At 37.8% G+C, this 14,432-nt stretch overlaps 1 protein-coding gene across 2 annotated transcripts in view; it reads right to left on the reverse strand.

Annotated features, from left to right (window-relative positions):
* LOC124855778 (polypeptide N-acetylgalactosaminyltransferase 18-like) overlaps window positions 1-14,432 on the reverse strand; it is a 233,783-nt gene continuing 219,351 nt past the window's right edge. For both annotated transcript variants that reach the window (XM_047345868.1, XM_047345867.1), the window contains exon 11: window positions 1-7,364. In XM_047345868.1, coding sequence (XP_047201824.1) covers window positions 7,218-7,364 — 147 coding nt within the window. In that variant the 3' untranslated portion in view covers window positions 1-7,217. The remainder of the gene's footprint in view (window positions 7,365-14,432) is intronic.

Here is a 14,432-nt window from a genome sequence, read left to right on the forward strand (position 1 = left end):
TTTCATGGCAAAGAATATTTTTTCATTGGTTTATTTTTGTGTTTAAGTAGCACTTTATTGACTGATTTATTTGTTGATTTGTCCCTGCTTCAACACTAAGTCATCTTTCATGTTTTTCTTCTTCCATATTTTCATTTACAATAAACACTCAATTTGGAAATTTGATGAATGGGACAAATGGTATGCTCCTGCAACCCTGCACAGGATGTGACAAAACATTGGAGGCTCTGCCAGGACTGACCAGTGGCCTCTCAAACTACATCTAACATTGCAACCATGACAAGAAAAACGTGCAGTAACCTGAAAAATTTAAAGCCAGGTGTTACAAAACTATGCTGATTTAACAGATTAAACAAAAACACACAAGCATATCTTTTTAATGCATTAGTAGCTTTAGGGAACTTTTTTTTTTACAAGAGAAACTGATAGTCTGAATAAGTTTTCGCTCTAAATCCTTGCACTGTACATATAAAACTGGCTTAATATTCATATTTAGAAGAAATAAACGTGGGGGGAAAAATCAAATTGAGCAAGTGTTGACATCATCCATTTTTATTATTGGTACTTATAAATATTCAGTTTAAATACACTAACAAAATATCTTGGACAGTTTTCATGACTTGATATAGTAAAAGCTTCCCAAAAATTGAGATACTTCCAAAAATTCAGGATCTACAAACCTGAGCCACAAAAAAAAAAAAAGAAAACTAAAGGTCAACAGAAGATTTGGTAAGAGACGCTACACAGTAGCCAACAGACACAGTCCAGGTCCAGTCTTCAACAAGGTGCAGCACTATTCTCCTACCATCTGATTAATGATTGACAATAAAAAGTTTTCAATACACAACTGACATAAATAAATAATTAAATATCATCCAGCTTTTAGGATGAATTATTCACAGAGGTTGTTAAAGGCTGGGTTTCTAAATAATTGAGAGCTTGATTGCAAACCTGTTTCAGCAAAGTGTAACTTTTGATAGCTGGAAATGAAGAGAAAATAATCTAGTAGGTGAGGGAGCAAACATCCAATCAGCAAAAAAACTGTATTTGCTAACATAGCGCACAGACGTGTTGGGTTGTTTTAAGGACACAATTCAACCTCACTCAAATAAAAAAGAAAAAGAAACATTAATATGCAAAGAAATACTTCTTTACAAAACTGGTTGCTGAAATATTACCCATCTCATGTTCACAATTAAGGAAAATATTAAACTGACAGGTCTTAAGATGATTGACATCTAAAACCACAGCTTGAAAATAACAGGGGCAAAATTTGCTATTCTGTGTTGGTTTTGTGTTTCTTTTAAAGAATTCAGCTTTTTAAAGCAGAATTTTAAAGCATGTTGGCAATACAAAAATATGAACATTACTACTTTAAATGCTCTAGTGTTATGAAGCTGTATGTCACTTAAATGAAGACATTGTTTGACATTTTGTTAGATCACAAGTAACAAAGGAAAGATATGTAATTTGAAAATGTAAGGAGCATTCTCTTTGGAACCGTAGAAAGAATTGGTAGAGAGAAATGAAATTTTTGGAAATTGCTTAGGAAATTCTGTGCTGCTCGTTTAATTTTTTTTTTAAAGTTGCAGATCTGAAATTCAGGTTTCCGGCTACCACTGAAAAGAGCACACTGTCTTCTAAAAACCTGCTTTTCAGTGTGCAAAGCAACATTTGAAGTGTACAAGAAAATAACAGGATGTGTGCTTGCACTCACCAGAATCTCGGTGGTTCAACTGTTCAATATGCCAAATAAAGTAAGAAAATATATCCTGTCAGATAACGGCAATAGGAACACTTAAAGATTATCATCGGCATAAACTCATTTTAATTTTGGTAAATTTGAACCATTCATCTTGCAGGGTGGAATTACTATTCAATAAATTACTTCAGTGGCATTTAAATAACAAAAATATTATATAAAATATAATCATACACACATAACATTAATATACTGTTAAATGTCCCTAACCAAATTGCTTTAAAATCACACACGTTGCAGCTATTAATCAGCTTCTGCTAAAATATTTGACCTCTCTTCTTAGCAGAATTGGTAGAGATCATTTAAGCTGGTTGGTTTTCTGGCATGAACATGGCTTTAAAGGTTTGGTATCATTGTGTTGTTGAAACACCCTGTTGTGTCAAAGTTTCATCCCCAATGTATTCAAAACTGTCCCAACCTGTGTCCTCTGATAAAATAAATTCGGTTAGGATATCCAAGATCAATCCAGGAACCACTAAAGCTGAAGCCTGCAATGAATGTGATACTGCTGTAACATCAGTTTACCATCAACCTGGACCAACAAGCTGCTGACCAAGTAAGAACCGCTTGCTTCAGAAGTGACAATAAAGAATGACTGAATTTTCAAGCTCCTAACATTATCAAGCCAAATCTCTCCTGGAGAAAGGTACGGTCAGATGAGACGAAGACTGAGGCATTCGACCACAAGAGGAATCTTTAGACCTAAGAATAATGTTTCAGCTGTCAAGCATGGTTGTGGTAGTATCATGCAGTGAGGCTGTTTTGCAGTCAGTGTTACTGGTACATTGGGTAAGATGACTGGAACAATGAAAAAGGATTACCTCATAGTTGTTAAACGTCAACTCAAATTAGTAGCTAGATGGTTGAAACTCTTACACAGTTGCATTCAAAGCTGGTCTTGGGATGGACGTAGTAGGATAACATCAAGCTTCTGGATTCAGCTGTCATAGTTAATACATTTAGAATGTATTAACTATGGTTAAAAGTCAACCCTGTAGGAGGAAACCAACTGATTTAAGTGAGGGATATAATTTGTCCAATAACTGAATAATTAGACTGAATTATGTAGAAAATTTGAGGGTGGCAACTAGAAGCAAATGTTCGAGATTAATTTTGCAGAGGGAGCCTAAACCAAACATTACAGGGTGTGTAGAGCTATGATAAAATCTGCATAAAATTACAATGTGTGAATCCAGATCTTCTTTTTAAAAAACGGTTATGTTTTTTGTTGTATAATAATAAAAGCCCAAAATTAAGATGACATTGATGCCTGTGATGAATGTCTGAAAACCTCTGAACATAACTGCATTTGTTAAAAAACAATGACGTGATGTAACTCATCTTTTTCTGTAGCATCATTCAACATGTTTTAGTAACGATGGCCTGCAGCCAGGGTACCTATAAACGAGGCACCGAGAAGCTTTTCTGCTCTATAGCGTGTTAGCTGCTTATTGTGTCTCTTTCATGTCTGAATTACCCTCTAGTGCTTTTCTGCAACATTTTTTGATGGAAATCTGACAGAGTCACACCGGTCTGAGCTGCTGCAGTCTCATTATTGGATAAAGACAAAGTAGCAAATGGTTATTTCATCCACTAACAGATTGCAGATTTACAAAAGTTAATTAGCAGCAAAACATAGTCATTTATTATAATGCCTAAAGCACTTTTTTTAGTGTTGAGCGACACTAAAAATGTTTGCAAATAGTAGAAGCTACTTCTTTGACATTGAAATGTGTTTTTTATGGCTAACAAATTGTTTGGAGACACATAAACAATCTGAATACATTTTTCAATTTATCCAGATTGTTTAAGCTTTACCACCATACAGCCATATGTATTGAATCGTATTGTATTTCTTGCAAATATAAATATGATGCCACTTTAAAGGACATAGTTCATAAGATTCTGGCATCACAAAAACAAACCAATTGTGACGGCACTAACATAAATAAAATCCAAATGATGTTTCCACTGTTTTCCAAAGCAGATTTCCGAAGCCTCACGAGGTAGGCTTTTCTTCAACAGAATCTGCACAACCACATATGGAGTGACATTGTGTCACATGAAACTGCAGCAAGGGCCTATTGTTGGAGTTGATTATAAACAAAATCTTATCTTCATGTCACAAATCTTTGTAACTAGAGCAGTCGCTTCTTAGAGGGGTGGAATTAAAGGTATTAATAGAGGCAGAGCTTAAAACCACGACAGACAAAAGTTACGGCAGATGGTAAATGCCTGATCACTAATCTGTCAAGCTGAATTCAGAGACATTGTCATGAAGATGGTCAAAAAACAAAAACACACCAGTCTCCTACCTGAAGGTGTATATGCTGTGTGTGTCCTTGCAGCTGTAAATAATTGATTATGCTATCCAACGTATTAATGCTAGCAAGAAAAGCAAGGGGTGTAGCAGTTTCACGCAGGTCAGCTATAAACCATCCCTGGCTAACAGCTCTGCTGCCCAGCCTCCTTCACCAAGCACACCACAAAAAGTGCATATTTACTCAGTCCGCTGGCTGCTTCCTATGCAGTCAGCCATCCAGCTTTTCCTCCAAAGCAAGCAGTCTATCATTTTTCGTGACTAATTTTCTGGAACAAAAAAGGTCTGGAATTAAAAAATCCACAAATATTAAATACCAGTCAACCTTTTTGCTCATTCATCCCTTCCATAGCCATACCATAATGTTTTTGTTAGGTAGGTCTGAACTGGTATGGTGCCGGTCTGTTAGGTCTCTGTGCTACTCCCTCTCAGAAAATTTGATTTGATTTCCTTCCTATTACTGGGAAAATAAATCATGATATGAGCTCAAATATGGACGTGAGACTTCACAATATCTTCTTTCTTCTCTGGCGTTCCTTACATGATGATACTCTTCAACAGATTTTGGCTGTCTTGTGCTCAGTTTGTTGTTGTTGTTGTTTTTTACTGATTTGTCTACTTCAGAAATGTAAATGAGTACTGCAATTGTGAACTACAGACCTAGTTTCTGTAAAAATAACAAAAAGTATCCTTTAAAAGGTCTTAAGTGGATGATATATGTAGACAGAAAAGGACTCGAACCTTTATGATCTCTAATAGGAACTACATTCTAAACCTTTTAAACAAATTTGTTAAATCTGCCATGAACTGTTTAAAATTGTGATTTTAAAGCAGTTCTTTAAACTGGCCAGGGGATAAGGCATTATATTTTCTGTTCCAAGTGTGTGTTGTTTTTGAAGCCCAACGCTATTGACTTTGGTCAATAAGCTGTGGAGCGGTAACTGCTCTTTCTAGAGTCTTTCAATTATATCATGTGACCATCACAAGTCTTGTTTCATTAAATTCAGCAGGATACTGTATTCTTCTTAACTGATGTCTGGCATCAGTCAAATCAAAGAGTGGGCTGGACTATATCCAAATTTCTGCTGCAATTTTCAGGCAACACTTTAGCTTTATGGCTTGGAGCATTTTTTTACTGTGATCAAAGAAACCCGTCAGTGAAAACTGATGTCTGTAGGAAAGCCAAGAAGAGAATCTACTTTACTACTTTGCAACGCCCCTGCAACTGCGGACCTTACAAAGTTTTCACATTATAAGTAACAACCCTCTCTCCGGTTCTCTGTTGTGGATGTTTTTGTTGGTACCGGATAAAGAAACATTCTGTGAAGCAACATTTAGTTTTCAGGTTGCCAAAGGAGCTGGGAAAAACAGACAGCCTGGCATTAAATTTGTTTTATTTAATAACTTACTATTATTGTATCCACATTTTAAAATGTTATGTTGCACAAGAATAATTTGATAAGAAAATAGAGTTACTTTTAATTCCTCTTGTTGATTGTGTCATAAGCCCCTTTTCTATTGCTTGTGGAAACCCCCAGGCTTTTGAAAAGCCCAGGGCGCCTTTCGATACAAATTTACCCGGCTAACTTTACTTTCACAGGAAAATGGTCCTTCTCTGAAGTAGGCCTTTTTCAGATTTCTCTGGGATTGCTGATGGGGCAGGGTTGCGGTCAGCGAGGCATAGTAACACCAGCTGCAGACGCACAAAAAGTAGTTTGGAAGACATCCCAGGAAAAGTTTTTTTCCATTTTACAATTTCAAACATGAACATGTGGAGTTGGCTGACAAATACTGGGCCTTTAATTGCAGTGGGTTTGGCTTGAAACAGAAGAGTACAAATATTGAAAAGAACTTCATCCCTACTGTTCAGTACGGTGTAGGATCCATGATGCAATGGATATGTTTCTCTTCTGAAGGACCTGGGAAACTTGTGACTGAAAAATCAAGTACCCAATACGAGGAAACTGAAAATGGGGTTTTGCATAATGTTCCAAGAGTTGTTCTTAGGGAACAAAATTAACCTTCTCCCTTGGCCATCTCAGTCCCCAGATCTAAATCCTATAGATAACCTCTGGAGTGTGCTGAAGAAAAGAGAGAATATAGAGCACCCAAGAACCTGGATGATCTACAAAGATTTTGCAAAAACGAATGGTCGTTCCTCACTCAGTATTTGCTGCAACTTTATGAAATGTCAGTGGGAAGAAAAGATGTCCAATTGACCCATACAGGATTGCACTAACAAATATTAACAGCTGTTTTTGAATAGGGGAAACATAAATTATTTAGCAAAAAATATATTTTTCTTCGCAAGGGATTTAAAATTTTCTTCTTAAAAACGATCACTGTGAGATTACATTACAGAAATAAAAAGGAATTTCTTAGAGATCATAAACAGGGGTGCCAATAAGTGGAAGGTGCTTTGTAATGAAACACTGCAGTGATTTAAACTTTTAAGTGTTCCGACACACCATGAAACTTCTGAAAGACCTAAATCACTATGTTGTTACTCCGCATTACACTTTCTCTGCTTTTTGCAAAACTGATAGAATGTATAGCCTCAGTGATGCCTTCAATCTTAAGTCAAATAGGACAATAATGACTATTGACTGCTTACAATGTATAATTTGTGAAAAAACATCAGCTGCTTTGCATTGTAACAGGTTTTCTGTAGTGTGCTCAGGCCTGCAACTATTTACGTACTCATACCTATTTGAATTATGCTTATACACTTTGTTTTGCTGATTGTGCAGTGAGACAGATGGAGGTTCAGGCACCATTTAAAACTGCAGACAGGGACTCAAAACAACAAAGTAAGCCCGCGCCTGCAATAAACAGTCTGCTTTCATGGTTTCATGTGCCGTTCCTCTTGAAGAACATACCATAATATTTCTCATTTTGATGGCAGGCTTGAAAGCTTTACCAGCATCTGCTCCATCTGTGAGTGTCTCCTCCTTCATTTTGTTGGCAGAAAAAGGTTATTAGGTTACTGATGGTCCGTGCATGATTGAAGCACGTAGTTTATTGTCCAGATTGTGGGTAGAGACACATCCAGAGTTTAAATCTTTTGGAAAAGTCCCCCTTTGTTTGGACTCTAATGCTTTTTTTATGTGCATCATAACTCCACCCTGACTGAATTCACTGTGGCAGGACAGTCAGTACGTTCGTAATGGTCCATTTCTGACCAGTGCAGTCCTGAATGGCCAGCTGGAAGGTAAACCCTGACTGCTTGCTCTCTACCAGCTCCAGACAATCCTGAGACTCGATATTCTGGATGGCACCACCCTGTAGAAAAAGAGAAACAAGATGAGGGAACACAGACATTAGTTGGGCGCTTCATTAAAGCCTCTATCTGCGACCCAGTTATGAACGTTTTCAGCTTTCACCAAAATCCGTCTGTATGCTAGCATTTGCAGATGCTTTTCTTGGTAAACGTTTTTTACTCTATAGGTACAAGCAGCTCCATTTGCATGTCAACTAGAGAACATCTTCCAGTTGCATTTATGTCCATCCCCTTTATGTTCATTTAGATTTGCATTTGAATGGAAGGTTTTCAGTTATTGTCTTTTTCATCCATTAGCTGCAGTTAAAAATAAAAAACACTATATTTTTTACTTTACAACTTTATGTAACAGGACATATTGACATTGTCTGGATCTCAGAATGTCTATAAATTTTATTAAAACAGCAGACACAATATAGCTGTAATTTTTAACTAATTCAAACTAATACAGAACACAGGAGCACCATGAAGAAAAAAACACACACTTAATGGTTCAATAGAAACGAGGAGTGTAAGTATCTGACAGATGTCATTGAAATACACTAATTAACTGATTAGCAACTGATCTGAACACCTCTACAAAAGCTGAAGTTTTAGCAGCTTGTAGTTCTGGAGCATACAGGTGTCTGCAATGGTTTATCTCAGGACACTTCTGACACACATTAGAACAATAACCCTAAAAGCACAGATGTTTACAAGGCAGGTTTTAGGGAGTCACAAATAGCAAGATATCTTTTTCAGGAACAAAATAAAATGTGTTGCCTTTTGAACACTAGTTGAGACAAAAACCAAGTGGCGTTTGTCTAGTGCAGGGGTCTGCAGCCTGTGGCCCCGGACCCGCATGTGGCTCTTTGGCCCCTCCACTGTGAACCTTATAAAACCAAAATAATAAAGTTTTTAATTATAAAGGACCAAGTTTTGGCAGTCGTTTTGTATGTTTCTATGCAATATCTGCATAGAACATCTACAACAGAAGGGCACCAATGGGACCATGCCTTTCAAAATAATTTAATATTTTTTAGTTTCAAACTATGTGCTTTATATTTTTAAGTGGGCAACTTATCTTTCATTTTCAAAATTTATGAAAAGGGCTCACTCAGCTGGTGTTATTGTAGAAAATGTTTTTTCCGTTGTAAAAGTTAATGTTTAATTTTGTTCTTAAAACTGAAAACATTTTAGATGTATTTCCTTAGCTTTTAAAAAAAACATTTTATTTAGTACATATTTATATTTTTTGTGGCTAGACAAGTTTTTTAGGCAAATGTTATTTTGTAACAGCAGGGGCAAAAGTGGCTCCTTGAATTGAATAGCTTGTTGACCCTTGATCTTGTGTGCGATGGCCATTTTCACCCCTGATGTTAGTGAGCGAGAACAAATACTTGCTATAAAGTGCTAATATATGACCACTGGGATTGGGTACAAATACATATACCATTACACCTCATTAGACCATTATGACGTTGTAAATGTTACTCCTTGGCATAATGTGCTTACATATGACCAATGGACTTGACGCAAGTCCACTCCTGCCAAATCAGTGTAAACTTGAATCTTCACTTACAAACAAGAAGGTGGGTCTTTTAAGATCATGCCTATTCCTTTTATCATCCATCATTGCATTGTTTATTCTAATTCATTTCAATTCAATTCAGTTTTATTTATATAGCGCCAATTCACAACACATGTCGTCTCAAGATACTTCACAACAGTCAGGTACATACATTCCAATTAATCCTAACCATTGAACAGTGCAGTCAGAGTTAACTTTTTATTCAAATTGGATAAAAAGATTTTCTGTCTAAGGAAACCCAGCAGATTGCATCCAGTCAGTGACTTGCAGCATTCCCTCCTCCTGGATGAGCATGTAGAGACAGTGGACAGTCACTGGCGTTGACTTTGCAGCAATCCCTCATACTGAGCATGCATGTAGCGACAGTGGAGAGGAAAAACTCCCTTTTAACAGGAAGAAACCTCCAGCAGAACCAGGCTCAGTGTGAGCGGCCATCTGCCACGACCGACTGGGGGTTTGAGAGAACAGAGCAGAGACACAAAGAGAACAAAGAAGCACTGATCCAGGAGTCCTTTCTATGGGAAGGAAAAGTAAATGTTAATGGATGTAGCTCCTTTAGTCATTTCACCTAGAAAGAAAGAACAGATCAACTCTGAGCCAGTTTTCAAGGTTAGAGTCTGAAAGAGAGCACATATAATTAGTTACAGTAAAAGCTCAGTCAATCGCCATGTCTAGGAGAGAGAAAGGGTTAAACACTAAAAGACAGGGCCATGTGGATCATCGGTAGAGGGTGAGCATTAAGTTGTTGCCAGCAGAAGCTCGGACGATTCCCCTCTCCAGAAAGGTGTCACAGGTAGACACAGAGCCAGGCCAGGTGTAGCTTCTAGGAAGAGAATAGAGAGAACAAAGTTAAAAGCTGAAATAACAGCAAATAATGCAAAATTGGAGAGTAGTGTGAGAATATAGCGAAGAGGTTGAAAGTGGTCGTTATGTCCTCCAGCAGCCTAAGCCTATAGCAGCATAACTACACAGATTCAGTTTCAGTTCAGATTATTTAGTTAAACGGCGCTTATTTACAAAAATGTTGTCTTAAGGCACCCCACAAAGGGTCCCACTGATGGTCATTGTTATACTAAAAACCACAAGGATTGGGATACCTCTCTCTGTCAGACTGATTATAACCATTGGAAAAGAGAGGGGGTCATACAGGTAGCAGAAATGGAGGGTGTGTTTGCATCTCAACCATAACTGAGCCGGTTTAGGCTAAACCTGACACCCCCTTACTCCATCCAACAGGGAGGGAAGAAGGCTCCCTCCCTGATAATCTAAGTCACTCTAACTATAAGTTTTATCAAAAAGGAAAGTTTTAAGCCTAGCCTTAAAAGTAGACAGGGTGTCTGCCTCAAGGACTAAAACTGGGAGCTGGTTCCACAGGAAGCTATACAAACATCTGCATTTAATCTTCTAACAATTATGATTGCCTGTGACTGATATATTCTGTATCTGACTGAATGTGCATGCAAGTGCTGTTTGTACAATGGCAGCTGGGTATACATGTACCAATACACCTCATTATATCTTTCCGACTTTGTAAATGTCACAGTTGTCTACTTTACCACCCAAGGAAATGCATTTGTTTTAAAAACTCCTAAAAATTACCTGGTTTTGTACCTACACTTTTGGTAATGACATGTATGCACACTTCACTGCTCAGAGGTAACCTACATTGTAAATATTAAATACATTATTAAATCAGCAGGGTTACACAAACACTTTCAAACCATGGGGAGCAGAAAAAGCTGTTAAAACATAATAAGCTACCATACTCCAACACTGAAAGTAAACACCTGCTTATATAAAGGGAATTAATCTGATTAAAAGTAAACAACCACATACCAATATAAAGCAGCATGTATTACAAAGTTTATATAAAATTTTAATTGTCAAATGTCTGTCATTCAGTTTGCATCACTGTTTGATATTTATCCTACAGTATTCGGCCCCCTTGAACTTTTCAACCTCTTGCCACATTTCAGGCTTCAAACATAAAGATATAAAATTCAAATTTTTTGTGAAGAATCAACAACAAGTGGGACACAATCGTGAAGTGGAATGAAATGTATTGGATGTGTCAAACTTGTTTAACAAATAAAAAACTGAAAAGTGGGGTGTGCAATATTATTCGGCCCCCTTGCGTTAATACTTTGTAGTGCCAACCTTTGCTGCAATTACAGCTGCAAGTTGCTTGGGGTATGTCTCTATCAGTTTTGTACGTCGAGAGACTGAAATTCTTGCCCATTCTTCCTTGCAAAACAGCTGGAGCTCAGTGAGGTTGGATGGAGAGCGTTCGTGAACAGCAGTCTTCAGCTCTTTCCACAGACCCTTGGATTCAGGTCTGGACTTTGACTTGGCCATTCCAACACCTGGATACGTTTATTTGTGAACCATTCCATTGTAGATTTGGCTTTATGTTTTGGATCATTTTCTTGTTGGAAGATAAATCTCCGACCCAGTCTCAGGTCTCTTGCAGACTCCAACAGGTTTTCTTCCAGAATGGTCCTGTATTTGGCCCCATCCATCTTCCCATCAATTTTGACCATCTTCCCTGTCCCTCCTGACGAAAAGCAGGCCCAAACCATGATGCTGCCACCACCATGTTTGACAGTGGGGATGGTGTGTTCAGGGTGATGAGCTGTGTTGCTTTTACGCCAAATATATCGTTTTGCATTGTGGCCAAACAGTTCGATTTTGGTTTCATCTGATCAGGGCTGTTATGATTTGGGGTTTTTTGATTTCAGGTTTTTTCCTTATATGTTTTTCACTGCTCAAGTTTTGAATCATGCTTTTGTTTATTATTTTTCTGCTCATGTTTTAGGCTTGTTCATGTTTTGTTTGTATATTAGAGTCTCTGTTTTTGCCGCAGCCACGTTTTGTTCTGTCTGTCAATTAAGTTTATTCGGTTCACCGGCACCATGTTAATCAGTTTTGTTTTCCACCTGTACCATGCTCCATTTATACATACCTGTTCAGTTAGTCGTCGTGGAAACATTTCTCATGCTCATGTCTTGTTCGCAAACCTAGTCTTGTCTTTTTGATCATGCCATGCCTGTCTTGCCTGCCCGTTTGTTTTGTTCCTGCCTCCTGCTGAGTGTGAGTTTTTGTAATTAAACCTTTTTTCACTTACCATCACGATGCCTGCTCGTCTGCATTCTGGGATCCAATATCTCGTAAACCTTAACAAGAGCACCTTCTTCCACATGTTTGGTGTGTCTCCCAGGTGGCTTGTGGCAAACTTTAAACGAGACCTTTTATGGATATCTTTGAGAAATGGCTTTCTTCTTGCCACTCTTCCATAAAGGCCAGATTTGTGCAGTGTACGACTGATTGTTGTCCTATGGACAGACTCCCACCTCAGCTGTAGATCTCTGCAGTTCATCCAGAGTGATCATGGGCCTCTTGGCTACATCTCTGATCAGTCTTCTCCTTGTTCGAGATGAAAGTTTAGAGGGACGGCCGGGTCTTGGTAGATTTGCAGTGGTCTGATACTCCTTCCATTTCAATATGATTGCTTGCACAGTGCTCCTTAGGATGTTTAAAGCTTGGGAAATCTTTTTGTATCCAAATCCGGCTTTAAACTTCTCCACAACAGTATCTCGGACCTGCCTGGTGTGTTCCTTGGTCTTCATGATGCTCTCTGTGCTTTGAACAGAACCCTGAGACTATCACAGAGCAGATGCATTTATACGGAGACTTGATTACACACAGGTGGATTCTATTTATCATCATCAGTCATTTGGGACAACATTGGATCCTTCAGAGATCCTCACTGAACTTCTGGAGTGAGTTTGCTGCACTGAAAGTAAAGGGGCCGAATAATATTGCACGCCCCACTTTTCAGTTTTTTATTTGTTAAAAAAGTTTGACACATCCAATAAATTTCATTCCACTTCACGATTGTGTCCCACTTGTTGTTGATTCTTCTCAAAAAATTTTAATTTCATATCTTTATGTTTGAAGCTTGAAATGTGGCAAGAGGTTGAAAGGTTCAAGGGGGCCAAGTACTTTCGCAAGGCACTGTATTATTAATCTTTTCATTAACCTTACCATTAACACATAAAGTTTTTCCAACAGGCTGCAGAATATGTGCTGTGATAAATAGGTAGTTTTCAGCCACAGCCAACATTCATTTGACCTTGTGTTTAAAATTTTAAAGCCTGAGATCACAACTTGAATTCTGATTTTTTTTACAGCAGAACAAGGAATGGCAGGAGTCCAAACTCCCACCACTCTCCTGGTTTTACTCATGAGAGGTGTCTCACTCTTCAAGCAAAGCAATGAACTTATTCTAAATGCAAAAAAAAAACGTTTTTTCATTTTAACCCCAAAGCTTCTTGGGCAGTTTATTAAAATAAAGAAACATCAAATTAATAAAATAGAACATTTAAATTAAATAAATCTGTTGTATAATTAAAAGAACCTAGATGTAAAGATATAGGCATGAATAACTTGTGTTTTTACACATTCCTAATCAGAACACTCCTTCCCATAATGCATAAACATAGTTTTATTCATGTTCATGTCAAGGATTTATTTATTTTTATCATATCTAAAACAAGAAATCCTCTCAAACACCATATTTTTGGGTCCCAAATGAGAAACCATTGTTTCCTCAGGTTTAATAACATTTATAATTTGACTTGCAGGATACCGTCATGTACAAAAAAAAAAAGCAGCATAACTCTCAATAACTTCCTGTCAGTTTTTCCCTATCGATGTCTTTTTAAGGTTTATGGGATTTTGGTTTCACACTCTTAGCCCCCCCCCCCCCCCCCCCCCCCCCCCCACAGCATTTCAACCAGCTTGGGGTGAGGACTTTGACTGGGTTATTGCAAAAACCTTGACTGTTTTCTCTTTCGGCCATTCTGTTACCTGTCCTGTTGATTATCCTGTTGAGACAAGATCAACAGTCAGATAGATGGCTTCAACTTTGACCCTAGAATACTATGGTATAAAGAGGAGCCCATGGGCGACTTTCTGACTGCAACCTGATGAGGTATTGTGTCTGTAAAAAAAACAAAAACAAAGCTCAAATAATGTCTCTTCAACCTCTTTGGTTTAACTAGCTGGTATGTTAACTGGCATAAGGTGTTTTCGTGTGCTGCACTTTGGTTTTATTCAACCAGAGGTTCCAGAAGTCTTATGATTCATTCAGATGTATCCAGCTCTGAGATATTTTTCTAGAGAAAAGTTTTTTTCTTCTTTCAACTGTTCACTATTCACTAATAATTTCACTATTCTTTTTTTTTCTTCAATTTTACTGTCATTAACATTTAGCATTCCAACTGCCAGGCCAGTGGAGCCTGACTTAGCTTTTTGCATTTTCTCTGAACATTGCACTATCTGACCTTTAGGGGTTTGGGTTAGGAAATAAGGGGCCACCACCTACATGACTGATTGGGATCTGGGTAAAGCTTGGCAAATTTCTAACCACAAATCATTGTTGCTCACAGAAAGTCCCAACACTGTTAAAACTGGCTGCTCCCATCTGTTGTTGACTTCA

The sequence above is a fragment of the Girardinichthys multiradiatus genome, chromosome 2 (genome assembly GCF_021462225.1).
Source record: "Girardinichthys multiradiatus isolate DD_20200921_A chromosome 2, DD_fGirMul_XY1, whole genome shotgun sequence".
NCBI lineage: Eukaryota > Metazoa > Chordata > Actinopteri > Cyprinodontiformes > Goodeidae > Girardinichthys > Girardinichthys multiradiatus.